General features: G+C 36.4%; 1 protein-coding gene across 4 annotated transcripts in view; it reads right to left on the bottom strand.

Annotated features, from left to right (window-relative positions):
- STRN (striatin) overlaps nt 1-13,855 on the bottom strand; it is a 72,188-nt gene that overhangs the window by 15,642 nt on the left and 42,691 nt on the right. For 2 of the 4 annotated variants that reach the window (XM_086745607.1, XM_086745608.1), the window contains exons 8-13: nt 12,280-12,390; nt 9,876-9,962; nt 9,191-9,334; nt 6,458-6,594; nt 1,563-1,738; nt 531-578 (exon numbers count right to left, since the gene is read on the bottom strand). In XM_086745607.1, the coding sequence (XP_086601733.1) occupies nt 531-578; nt 1,563-1,738; nt 6,458-6,594; nt 9,191-9,334; nt 9,876-9,962; nt 12,280-12,390 (703 nt within the window). The remainder of the gene's footprint in view (nt 1-530; nt 579-1,562; nt 1,739-6,457; nt 6,595-9,190; nt 9,335-9,875; nt 9,963-12,279; nt 12,391-13,855) is intronic. The other 2 variants (XM_086745609.1, XM_086745610.1) reach the window with 2 other exon arrangements.

Raw genomic sequence — 13,855 nt, 5'->3', positions numbered from 1 at the left:
TGGTCAGGTCATATGCTACAACACTTCCCACAAAAAAAAAAACTCCACGATATTTGATAACGTAACTACAATCAAGACAATTTAATCATTATGCACATCAAATATTTTAACTTTTAAACTATACACTTTGTTATTTTGCATAAACAGCTTTTTTCCCTTTTTTAAACATCTAAGGCTCTTTCATTAAATCAGTTCAGTAGATTTAAATTCACTGCAAGCAGCTTCATTCAACAGATGCACATATCTGACAAAAAGGCAAGAACTGCAGTGATGAACAGAACACCTAATCAAATTTGAACTGTATTATTTGTAGGCTTTTCTTTTTAAAACTGTGGTGTATCTAGCTCCAGACATAAATAATTGTGCAGAAAGGAGATGAAAATATGCAGATATTTTAAATAACATGGGAACTAGAAGCATCACATGGAATTGCTAGTTGGCAAGGTGGAAATTACTTTTTAAAAAAATTCCATGTCTGCTTAAAACTCATATTTCTCAAAATATGACAATGTTTCTCAGGAAATACTCACTTATGTGCTCTGAAGGTATATATTGGCTCTACATCAAGAGAAGCACTCCTAAATGAAAGACAAGAAAATGTTAACAAGTGTATGATCTTACACAATGCTTTACAAAAATGTGCCAGAACTGCTAAATTCTTAAAATCACTGCTACGTCTTTTGAAGTGTTTCTCCCACAGTTTCCTCTCTCAATATGATTTTTCAACATCTAGGAATTCTTTGCATTCTTTCAAAATATGATAGATTTGTTGGTTTGGTTTTTTTTGTTTAAAGACCTTCAAAGCAGAGAGTCCACAAACTCTCTCATACAAATCAAGTCAGTAGGTAAGTACATCAACAGTGGGGAAGTAACAGAGGACCATCAGTATCTTACGGAAAATATCATTGTTTACAATCCCTACCAGAGCAAAGGTGCTTATGACACCTTGTTTTCATATCAACACTGTAGCACAGTTACAAACCACTTCAAAAACTGCTGCTTTGGACTTTACCAATCCAGTGCTTGTTACAGACTGCAGGAAGACCACATGCTTTGCCCTGTCTTCCTAAAAGTTACGATGCACTCCCTCAGTACATTAGCCCCAATAAGAACTTGCTCTCATTTCTGCAAATCCCCAGCAACATGCAAGAGACTGTACAAAGGAAGTTAGCAACGTCTCAGTAAAAATGTAAAGCTGTACACGTATATATGCATACACGTGTACATATATATAAAAATGTATTTTTATACATTTATATCTACATATAAGCACACTAACAGGCCATAGCCAAATATTTTCACTAGTAAATTAATTTGTCATGTTATATACAAGGAAAATATTAAAAAGTGAATCGTTTTCATTTTCACAAACATGCATGGATTCCTTCTGCAACTCTTTAAAAGTCTCCATCTTTCTCTAAGAGCTTGTTTTTCTACTCTTAAACTCAAGAAACAATTTCCCTTAACTCCAAGGGCCATCCAGTGAAGCGGCATCTACAGTTACTTTTTTCCCTTCATAAATGAAAATGTTCTGTGAAACAAATAAAAAAAAAAAATCTTACTTTTTTGCTGGGGCTGTTTTTTGCAAATTCCACATTTTTAATGTATGGTCCTCTGAAGCTGTTATTAAGACTGGTTCAACTGGATGAAAAGCGAGACCTCTTATTCCATCAAAGTGACTTCTTAATGTGAATTTGGGATTCCATGTCTTTCTCAATGCATCCTTATTGTTTGCTATCTAATAAAAAAAAATGCCAAACTTGTAATTAATCTGGAAGGCACAAAAAAGGGAAGAAATCAGAAATTTAGTTTGGCATTTTCTGTAGATGTCAAATTACCTCATCCACTTTTCATAACAACCTGCTCTTGAGCAACAGTCGGTGGAACACTGGCACAGGTTGCCCAAAGAGGTGGTGAATGTCCCATCCCTCAAAATGGACGGGGCTCTGAGCAACCTGATCTGGTTGTAGATGTCCCTGCTCCTTGCAGGGGGATTGGACTAGACGACCTTTAAAGGTCCCTTCCAACTCTAATTATTCTGGGATTCTATGACAGTCCATTTAACACCGATCAGATAATTCACAATGAGAACAAAGGTAAATGTATTCCACAAAGGCAACAAGTAATGTCACGTCCACAGTAACACGTTCTGCGCATATCAGAAATACTCCACATGTCTGTTAAGTTATACAGTTCAAAAGCTGAAAATGTTCTGACTGATACTCTGCAAACTCAGTTTGGTATTTAAAATTTTATCTGTACCTAGTGGCTCATTCATTAACATCGGGCCTGACTCAACCAAGCTGTGGTCTCTGAATATTCAGAGATGCCACTGACATAGCATCGCTGAATTAAAGATCTAAGAGAAACAAACAAGTGTCTAGCAGCACAGGAGGGTACACAACCTAACTTACTCACCTAAGGCAACACAAGTTCTGTAATAATGCAAGACAAGTAAAGCTTGCCAGGAAAAAAAAAACAAAACCAAAAAAAACCAAACAAACCAGGCAAAAAGGACTTGGCTACAGACTAATTACACAACTGGCAAGCAATAAGCTATCATATATACACACACAATTATTTCACAACAAATGCATTTTTAGCAGATCCAAAGAGAGCCCTTAAAAAAAAAAAAACAGTTACTTCAACATTGCTCCTCTGAACAAACATTGACATAAAATGCTAAAGACTTTTATCGCTCTGTCAGTCAACACTGCCATAGTTAAAATTACCTTTCCATAACCACTGCTGATGGTGGTTACAGAAGGTCAGGAAAATAAACAATTCTAATTCAAATATCGATTATTTCATTATGTTGAAAGCTACAGATAATCCCAAATAACTTAGTTTCATTAACTACAAAGAAGAAACAACTGTTTTGAGCCAGTTCAAGAATCTACATTTTATTCTGGAACGTGGGGCAGGGAGGGGGAGGAAGGTTTAAGAATAAAAGTGCTTTTTCTTAAGTTTTGTTACTTCTGGATTTAATAATAAAAATATGCTTCAATTAAGAAGTTCTATAGATTTTAAACAATGAGAAAGGAGTCATAACAAATAGCAGGTTTAGTCTCATATTTCTTAGTAATTACGTACTGCCTTGCTCAGGGAGACAAGTCCGTTTCTTTGCTGGTTTAGTGAGCCGAGCTGGCTCAACAAGGGAACAGACAAATGCTCAAGCCGGTGCAAGGACGGGGCAGAACTGTAAAGTCAGCAGCTCCAGCAGATTTTCTGGAGACTGGCCAAGAAAGTCTCAGCAAAAAGATGTACATAGTATTCAAAGATCTCTGAAGAGGAATTTGGTTGCCTCAACACAGGCAACCAATGCCACTTAGGAGATGGAGGGAACCCTGCCTGCCCTCCAGCTGCCATACCAGCAGCTCAGGTCGTGTGTCACATCTGCAAAAGCCACAAAGACACCTCAGACGGCCTAACAGTGCATGCCAGTTCTGGCAGGATAATAGTCTCAATTTGCTGCTCATTCATCCAAATACGTTCTTCGAGTCCAAAATGATTACCTTATAAAATGGGAAGTAGATAGAGGGCAATCCCAGCCAGCAGACCAGCAGCAGAGGAAGAAACAGACCCTAGCCCCGACACATCACCTGCCTGGCTGCAACACCATCACTCCTCTTCATTCAGTCTCCAGAGGCAGCCAGCCTCTTTTTCTCTCTCCCCACTAAAATGCAACAGTGAGGTAACCTGAAACTTAAAAAGCAGCTGGGGAGGGGGGAAGGAGATGAAGCATGTGCAACCCCAAAATTAGCACCTGATCTGGATTTGCCAGCAATAGTAATATTTACGTCTATACAGACAACTTGAAAACTCCAGAAACTGCAATTATATGCAAGTAGGATTACAGACACTTTTTTTGTTCAAGGTTGCAAGAAATTAAGCAAGAGCCTCCTGCAACATCCAAAATCTCCAAGTCAGTACACAATATTAAATGTAATTATTTCGTAGTTCAGGTACTCTCTTGTACAGTACTCAGTCTATTATAATTTTATGAAGTTTCTTAGCCTACCCAGAAGTCTAGGAAAAAAAAATCAGAACCACCCAAAGTGAATGTCTGTTGAGATAACAATGTGTAAAGGAAGGAAAAAGAAAATATAAACTTAAGAAAGTATTGGGAAATTTGGCAATCTGGGAAATTTCATCTTGTTAGATAATCCAAAAAACTTATGCATAAAAGGATAATTTTTTGTGTAGGTAATAAATTAATCATCTCCATTCCCAAGTGAAAACCATTCTTTAATTTACAGACAGCCAAAGCAACATGTATAAAACCTAAACCATGAAATGAGGTAGGCTAATGCTGCCATGTTTTAGAAAAGAATCCAGTAAAAATATCAGTGGGAAGAAAGAGACTGGAAATAGGAAAGCATCTGCAGCTCTTGAGAGCAAATACATTTAAAGACTGAATCACATGAATCTTTCAACTTCATTTTACATACGATTCAAAACTGACACTTAAAAAAAAAAAGCATACTAAATTTCCATTAATCCTACCCGATTCACATTTGGCAGCTGAAAGAAGGTATGAAGCAGTCCAAAATAAAAACAGACTACGTTGTTCACTTCCAGTGAACTTTGAAATGGAACAACTAGCCTTTCATTTACCTTCAATAAGGAGCACAGCAACAAGAGCAAGGGGCTTTGTAAACATTTTTTTTTTTTTTTAATTGTCAGCACTAGAAAAAGGTAAGAGTTGAAATAAGTACGACTATGAATGCCTGATCACAGGACTTCATAAGGCACTTTAACAAGTGAACAAACAAAAGTTAATATTATCAACCATGCAGGACAGGACAGCGGTGGATAAAGAAATGCTAGATTCCGTAAATGAAAGCTGTTAGTTCAGGATACGGAGACATGGACAAGCACAATATTGACACTTGAACAATGAAGTCAAGCACTGAAAGCATTAAGATCTTGTACAGATGGTTTAGGTTTGTCATGTTCTCTGAATTTAAAAATTCAACATCTAAGTTTTAGGTGTAATTGTAAAAGAAATGATACTTTTACACCATCTTACCCCTTTTGGAAACAAAGTTAAGGAAGATTAGGCAAAAAATTAAGAGCTAAGCCCAAATTAGAAGATAATCATAAAATACTGAATTTTAGCAGAGATGTTCTATACCATTGCAATCCTGATGATTCACAACACATCACATGCTCAGAAATTTGCTATAGTAGTAGAGCACATCTCTGCAGTGTCACTCTCAAAATGTGTGTAAACTTTTATTAGCTATGCAATTTATTGCTTTAAAAGCACATACAAGGGTAGAAATTCAAAGCAAGGACCTGCAGATTATTTCTGAAGTCTCAGATTTGATTTGTGATAGTAAAATCCCAGATGGTAATTACTTAAGAGTCAGTTTTACTGAAGGGTAGGATTCCTCCCCAACACGCAATACTAAAAAAAAATAATCTCTGAAATCCTTCAACCTTGATAGAAGTAGGCAATGCAATAGCAAGATTAACCTGACATTGACAGATCACAAAGGAACAGATGATTAAAGTAATACCTGAAGTATCTTTTCCCAGGAAATAAAAAATACAGACAAAAATTGCCTATGACTGCAAAGAAGCAATTTAAAGAAAGATTTTTCATAAAAAGTGAAAGAAAAAGAAGCTATAATGCTACACACATAGCCACAGAACTGCTGGCCACAAGAGTCTCCTAAAAAGTCTCTAGTTGAGCTTCCCATTCAAAATGATACTGTTGCCCACACCAGGTCACATAAGCCATAGATGTCCCCCAGCCAAGTCTTAAACATCTCCTCCTGTGACGCACACTTGTTTCAGTACCACCTCCTACATAATGCTTTCTCTCTCCAACCTGAACCTCCTTAGCCATAATTTGCTACTGTTTCCTCTTGTTTTAACACCTGGGACTATGGAGAAACTTGTCTCTGTCATCCTTGTAAGCACCCTTCCAACACCTGCGGGCTGCTGTTCAAGCACTCCTTAGCCTAACAACTGAACAAGACTAGCTCCCTTAACATCTCCTCATCAGTCACATGCTACTGGACTCTCTCCAATTTCTCTACAACCCTCTTGAAGTTGAAGGGCCCAAAACTGCATACAGGTATGGCCTCACCAGCCCCATGCAGAGGGGACATTAACTTGTCTCAACCTGCTGGCCATGCTACTTCTAATTCTGTTCAGCATCACGGGGGCTACAAGGACACAGCTGCATCACTATCACTAATTACATTTACTTTCAACTTTCAAGTATTAATTATATGCCAGGCAAGTGAGAGGAAGAGGGACGCTTGCAGGGAGCTTGAAGCTGCTGTGCATGCGAAGAACAGATATGTCAAGTAAAAATTTGAGACATCCTCTGGCAGCATAATTTTAACAAGAAAATGTTTCCTACTGAGTCTACACACATATAACTTCCATCTGCCTTCAGCAAGTAGACAACAGGACCCAAGCCACCATTAATAACACTTACATCATAAGTCAGTGAATCTGCCTCATTGGCTACTGTAAGGCCTGCCAGCTCTCCAAGACCCAGCTCATTTTCAAGGGCTTCATCTGTTCCCATAATGAAAGATTTCCCTGAAGAAGGAGGGAATGTTAAAGCTTCCACTGCAAGAAAACAAACAAACAAAATAATCCTGAAACATGAGTTTATACAACGTTGATTAATAAAAGAATATTTCCACTTCCAAAATACTAAACATCTCTCAAGTAGCTGAGGGCAAAGGGATATAAAGAGATGCATAAAAATAGCCAAACTAAAGATAATCACTGTACTTACCAATAAACAGTATCCTCTGAACATAATACTTACACTTGAGGTGTGCACAACTCAAGATAGTAAGTGTAATTAGCCACAGGAGGGAAGAGTGCACTACCATTAACCCACATATAATGCAAAAGTAAGACAGAAAACCTCAGGCCCTTCCCCAACTACACTACAGAACACACAAATAGGCTCTGAAGAAGTAGCAAAAATGTAGAGAGCAGCAGCTGGTTGGAATAGCTGGACTCTTCCTTCCTCACACCATATTCACACAGATCCAAAGGCAGGCCCACCATGAAGCTGTTCGCATGCAATCCCATCTAGCGATACGACTGGAAGCTGACAATTCATTGCTACTTGTAAAATCAGTTTAACTACCAAAGAAGTTAGCACTGAATTCCAGGTTTTTACTAGCAGTGTCCAAATGTACTAGTTTACAGCTGCTATAGCATGCCTATAGGAGTTCCGGTCATTGTAACATAAGACACCCTCAGGCAGATTCACTAGAAATGGGAGGATCAACGGCTAGGAGGAGTAAAGGCCAGACATTACACCACATAAGGGTCTGTAGCAAGTGGTACGACCTGAAAGAAGCTGTGCTTTTACCAGCTTCCCTGTACAACAGCTCTCCAAGTCTATACAGCACAAAAGGGGAACTGAAGAGATGAAAACGTGTAATCTTCTGGACACAAGAGACTTCACTCAATTTTATACACCTTTTGTCTCAAATTACAAGGGTTTTTCAGTAAATTACAATTTTTTCTCCTTTTCGCTCCATTGTAAATATAGGCCTTGGCAAATACTGTTGCTACCAAGGTGAGAGAAAAGGAAACACCATCTCATTCTCAGCATGTTATTTAGTCTAACAGTATCACCACTATGTTAAAACCAAGCAAAGGTTTACAATGTATAGGGTGATCTGTTGAGGCTGCTTCCCTCTTGTTCCAAAGGCATCAACTTCAGATGCTACTCAATTCCTCTCCAGTCCACCCAGCATAAAGCTAACCTTTCTGTGGTCTTTCCATTCCACACTCATACCTCTATTGAGTGTCCTGTTTGCTTTCAATTCCTTTTTACAACTAAATTAAAGCCCTTCAAGTTCTGCTCTTTGATTAGGTCTCTTAGTTATTACTGTTTAATCACAAACTTATCTTACTTGCTGCACCCTGAAGTCTAAATTACCATTCTCTTTTTCTTTCTTTTGAGCTTACAATGTAACATTCCACTACATACAGGATATCAGTTTTTAAAGTTATAAGAATAAAAACAATTGTATGCCAAAAATATCATAGAGTCTCAGATTTATAAAAGAATACATAGCTAATAGTTTGTAACACTGAACTTAGACTGAAAACAATCAGTTGTCCTCTTCTCTTTTTGTGAGGGTCCATCTGACTCTCTGAATTAAAACACACATTCTTGAAAGGACGTGAAAATAGAGCTCTGCTAATATGGCTCTCAGTACATGCGAGAAAAGTTGGAAAGGAAACATTCAACAAAAAATTCTTCCACTTCTCAAAGTGTTGTTAAATTACCCCCTTCTTTCACAAACAAAATCACTGAGCATGTAGGAAACAGAACTACTGAGATCTGTGGTAACCGTGCCACACACCAGGGCTTTTTATGCATCTTAATTATAACTTGGCTGACCTACTTTTTCACACTTACGGAAAGACTGCCAAGCAAAACCTGTGTTCTGCTCATTTTTCAAAATACGTATTTATCATTTAAATAAAGACCATATGATAAGATCTTCTACAAATTAATATAGCCTCATGTATTTATTTTATTATGCTCCACATTATAGCAATTCAAATGTTGAATCAAATAGACAATCGTGGTTTTCCATACTTGGACTAGCCGCTATGAGAATTTTTTTTAATTTATGGAACACATTATGGAAATTAATACACTGACAAGCTGTAAGTCGTTCTGTATGATTCACTACACAACCACCACATGCATTTAAAAGCTACACCTAGCCCCTTATGTTTACCTGCAGAGCCTCTATTTTTGCACTTAAAAGAACACACACATATGTGTATGTGATTGTATATAAATATACACATACAACTAAAATTATGTTCATGGGGAGAAAAACAGATGCTCTTATGTCCTGAGAGTTTATGTTCCATACTTGACTACCAGGCCTGAGCACAAACAAAAGCAAGTGACTTAAGATCCTCATATTTCAAAGCCACTAAGTGCCAAATGAGTTTTTTCCATCACATTCAAAGGTATTCAGCCAAGCCTTTACCTAGGTAGGTGTCCTAACCTTACTAATAATGACCAGAAGGAAGGAGTGGGAATATAATTTATTGCACTTAGGCAGAACTTGTAATGCTGAATCAGTATTTGTAAAGTCTTAGAGGATAATCTTTATGCAGAAGTAACTATAAACATCTACCCTTTACAAAAGTGTATGCACATTTTTAATACCTTCATCCGTCCTGCTTATCTCGTGTTCAATGAGCCTTGAGCTACTGGGCCTAGAAGAAGGTGCAACAGATGGCTGTAATGAAGGGAGATCATCAACATCTCTCAAGTTTGCAAGCATATCTTGCAGCTTTGACCTGTTGGGCCCTAACCAGGAAAAAAAAAAAAAATTAAATGGTTTATGCATAGCTCATGATAGCACTACTTATATCAGATACGCTACAGCAGCACATGCAACAATGGATCCTACCTTGCATTATAAAGTTACCACAGAAAAACTAATGAGCATCTACTTTCAGCAGTAACTAATCATCCAGCATGAAATGAATTTCTTGAAAAGAAAGTGATAGAAGCAACTGAGAATCGTGAACGCACAACTTTCCCAACCTTTACAAACTCATACTGCTACTTGCATGGGATGCTGAAGAATGCCTCCAACTGAGTCACACTGATTATCAGAATATTTACTTTTTCAAAACATTTGTGAATATTTTAAATTTGTGCATGAGGTACTTTGTGCAGCATATTCTTATTACAACACTATAACTTTAAATTTATTTGTGATTTAGTGTAGTATTGTGAACTATATAATTCAAAAAGTTACATTAAAATATAAATGCAACTGTATTCACTGTCCTACTTCCTGAAGCTACATATGGTGAAGACCCATGCCCTTCTTGACACTTACCTGTGCTTTGCTCCATCATTTTCCCACATCCCTGTTTTGACTGTTTTATATAGGATTGAGGCTGAAACATATCTTCGGTAGTTTTTCCTGTTGTAAGTTTAATTAAGAATGGGAAAATGTCTTACCCATAGTCCATTATGTTTTTTCCTAGACCAGTAAATAATACAGCTATTTTTAAGCAGCTTTAACACAGAAGTGTACTCTAATATATGTACTCTCTCATAAAACCATTCTATGATTCTATGCTCTTATTACTTCACAGGAGTGTTTACTACAGCCTTGCAAAATCATAAGTTTACTAATGCAGTTGCAAACTCTACTTTGTCCACCCTAGTCATAATGACAGATAAACTAATATTGTATTTAATTTGTCTGTCTCACAAATATTATTTGATTCAGGAAAACAGTAAGTAGGATTTTGCAAGATTGTTTTACTATAGTATCTGACTTACAAAAACAATATTTTACTTAGTAGCAGTTCAGTGTCTAAGGACATTTATAATGAGATTAAAGTCATAGAAACAAACTTTGTACAATTTAACGCCAAGATATTCAGTCCCTCCTTTTCCCCTAGACTTCCTTCCTCACATTTTTCTTCACTATGTGCAATATCATGAATAGCTGAAAATAAGATGTTATTCTTCCTGATTTGTCTGCATTGATGCCCTTGCAATGATGGTTTGTCCATGGAAAGATGCTTAATTTATGTACTGCAGTAAACCATTTGGTCTCCCAACATCAAACCAATCAAATAAATTCAAAAGGTACTGTAAATGTACTGAGCAGTAGTTATCTTCATGAAGGAGCACTGGATGTCCAAGTGCTATCTTACATCATTTTTTTTTCTCATAAATATATAAAACATGTTCCAATAATATCTATTCAATATTACAGTTAAATATTAAATTTTATTATCAAAAATAAAAAGCACTCAACAGTTGCTCAAGAATATAATTTTAACAGTTTGATTAAATAATTTATGTTAAGTTAACCCTACAACTACTTACTCTGAACTACATAGTACGTCTGTGTATTTTAAAAATAACAGACAAGTTACAAAAATCAATTTCACTGAAGTCATACATTGGTATGCCCTCTCTACCTTAACTATAAAGAAATTTAAATCAATTTTGTGAATCATGAACACCGCAGTTGGTCAGCTCAGCTTCTTGTCAGACTTGCAATTAATTTCCAGTAACTTAAATGATTCCAAAGATGACAAAAATATCACTGGAGAAATTTAAAGTATGGTAATTATTTTTTTTTTAATAGAAAATTAAAAAGGAGGTTTAGTTTGTGTATTTGATAGCATAATTTCAGTAACACAACCAACCACGGAGCAGCAGTTTGTCACAGCATCAATACAAAGAGTAACAAAAACTAGTCAGCCTCAATGATGTGAGGATCTGACACCTTTTGCTTCACTATGCATGTCTCTCTGGAAGTGAGAATTTCCTTGGTATTCATAAGCATCTTCCCACAAAGGGAGAAATGTCCCTCAAGTTTCTTACTGGACTACATGCAATATTGTTAATTTACATCACTCACATGTGAATTCTTGATATGGCTAGATGTTTGAAATACAGCTATGAATACAGTGTTTCATTTTAAACACTTCTGAGTTCAAAAATTTTTAAGGTTTACTTACAAAAAGCCATTGATTTTACAGAACAGATCTGTATTTCAAGAAATATAAGAAAAAATATAATACAGGGCTAGAAACTGTATTTCAGATATTGATCATAGTTTTTTTTGGTCTGGATAACAATAGCCAACATTTTTAAAGGCTAGTCCCAGAGGTATGATAGTCAATAAACAAACCCTGTGATTTACAAATAAACTGATGGTCAGAGTTGCTTCCTATTTCGAGCCCTGCATAACAAATTATGATGACAGCATGACTTTCATGTTGTGAATGTTAAGTATAAACAGGGGTAGAAATTAACCTGTTTTCTCCCTCCGTCATCTAATAGGATACTCAAGACAGTTTCTGGTTTGATTTTATTTTTTTTATTTACATACCAGACTAACACTTCCTGTGAAACTGGCATGTTTCCAGCTAAGAAAGGGTTCTAAAGTCTTCTATATTAAAGTGTGAACTATTACACCAATGTCTTTTACAATTTAAGTTTCTGAATAACAAAAGTATAATCCATGCTCAAAGCAAGAATTTTTAATTAACCCAACACCTGGTTGGAAGAAGTTATACCTAATCCAACTGTTTATCAGGTAACTTGATTGACTGTCATTAATTTCAACCCCTGAGAACTGGTGAACAGGAAAGCAGTCAGGAGCAGCAAAGTAAAAGAGTAAGTAATTTTAGGAAAACATTGAAAGAGAGATAGAATTAAGGGTGTGAAAGATGTGGGATTTATGATTTTAAGGTGCAATGTTTTCCACTTACTCTTCACCCCCTTTTTCCCCTTGCGCTCCTTTTTGTATTGTTCCTTGAGTTTGGTTATTACTCCCTGGTCGACATTCCAAGCTTCAGGCATGAGACATTGGTCTTCCTTTTCTAAACAAAGTGAAACAAACGAAACATCCTTTTTCAATAATGTCACCAAGTGATCTCCACTGAAGGAGGTAACAGCTGCTGTCAATGGCATTTGTCTTTTATTTCAAACAGACAGAAATAGCACCAAGCTTGTGAAAGCTGTAAAACTGCTACTCACATTCCACTTGTATTTGCTCAGAATTTTCTTAACAAAAAATTGAAATGAAACCACATGCCTAATATCTATAACCAAGCACATAGCTGTTCATAAATGTAAGCAACATTTACTTTCTAACAAATCAGGACATATTTTTCAGCTTTTTCTTTCCTCCAGCATAAGAACTATTATATTGAGAAGCAGCAGCTATGTTACTGGTCAACATAACTTTACAACTCAGATGTTGCATCACTGCATTTCAAATTCTCATTTCATTGTCTTTATGCTAGGTTGTCATTTACACAAAGCAGCAGCACATTTAAATCATTTTGGAACATAGTATACATGTTACCAAGGTTTGAACAAAATCTTAAAGTACTAAAGCTATGCAATTTCACAAAAAGGGGAAGGCCTGAATTATTAGTCTTTGAAAAAAATGCACAAAACATTTCAACATGCCTAATTTTAAAAAAATCCCCACTTTTTATTTTTTTTTTAAAAAAACCCATCTCTCTCAAATTGCTTCCCCTGTGACATGATACAGAGAAGAAGTAATCCTCCAATAATACGGTGTTTGGAGATTTTGAACAAAATGGTTATGTGAGTTCAATCTCCAAGTCATTTTTTCCGTATACAGAAAGACTGCACTGAGGCAGCTTAGAAAAATAATTTGTGAAGGGAGGGAGGTAATACAGCTTTTCCTCTTATATATTTATTTCCATGACCATTACAGCAACAAAATTTTTTGAAATGCATTCTCTTTTTGCTTTGTTTTCCTCATTAAAATCTCAAGCTTATTATTTAAAAATTAATTCCTTTCAGACCAAGTTTGCTTTGTACCTCAATAAGCTATTCTAGACCTTTCAAAATATAAACCATAATAAACTTATCCTCACTAAAATGCAGAAAGGGTATTAAATGTCTGTAGAGAAAGGACAACACTATCAATCACGATCTGAAGGAGTCGCTACGATTGGACAGAAGATGCAAAGCCAGACATGGGTTATTATGGGGACTGACTTGTTAAGAAATTAACTACACTGAAAAAGACCCAGGGATTTTCCATCAACATCAAATCGAACAGGAGTCAGCAGCACACTATCGCAGCGAAGGCGATCAACTGTGTTAACAAGAACGTAGCCAGTAGAGTGAGAGAAGTGATTATTCCCCTCTGTTTGGCACTTGTGAGATCACACCTTGCAGTACTGCAACCAGTATAATATTTCTTATAGTGGGAAACCTTCTAATGTAATGCTAAGCACCTAGTATTGACACACTATGCCAAGTCCAGGGGAGCCACTAAGACGGTTAAAGCAGCTGGAGCAGATG

The sequence above is a fragment of the Chlamydotis macqueenii genome, chromosome 3, assembly GCF_036417535.1.
Source record: "Chlamydotis macqueenii isolate bChlMac1 chromosome 3, bChlMac1.mat, whole genome shotgun sequence".
Taxonomy (NCBI): Eukaryota; Metazoa; Chordata; class Aves; order Otidiformes; family Otididae; genus Chlamydotis; species Chlamydotis macqueenii.
The sequence above is the reverse complement of the archived record's forward strand: the minus strand, read 5'-3'. Positions and strand labels throughout refer to the sequence as shown.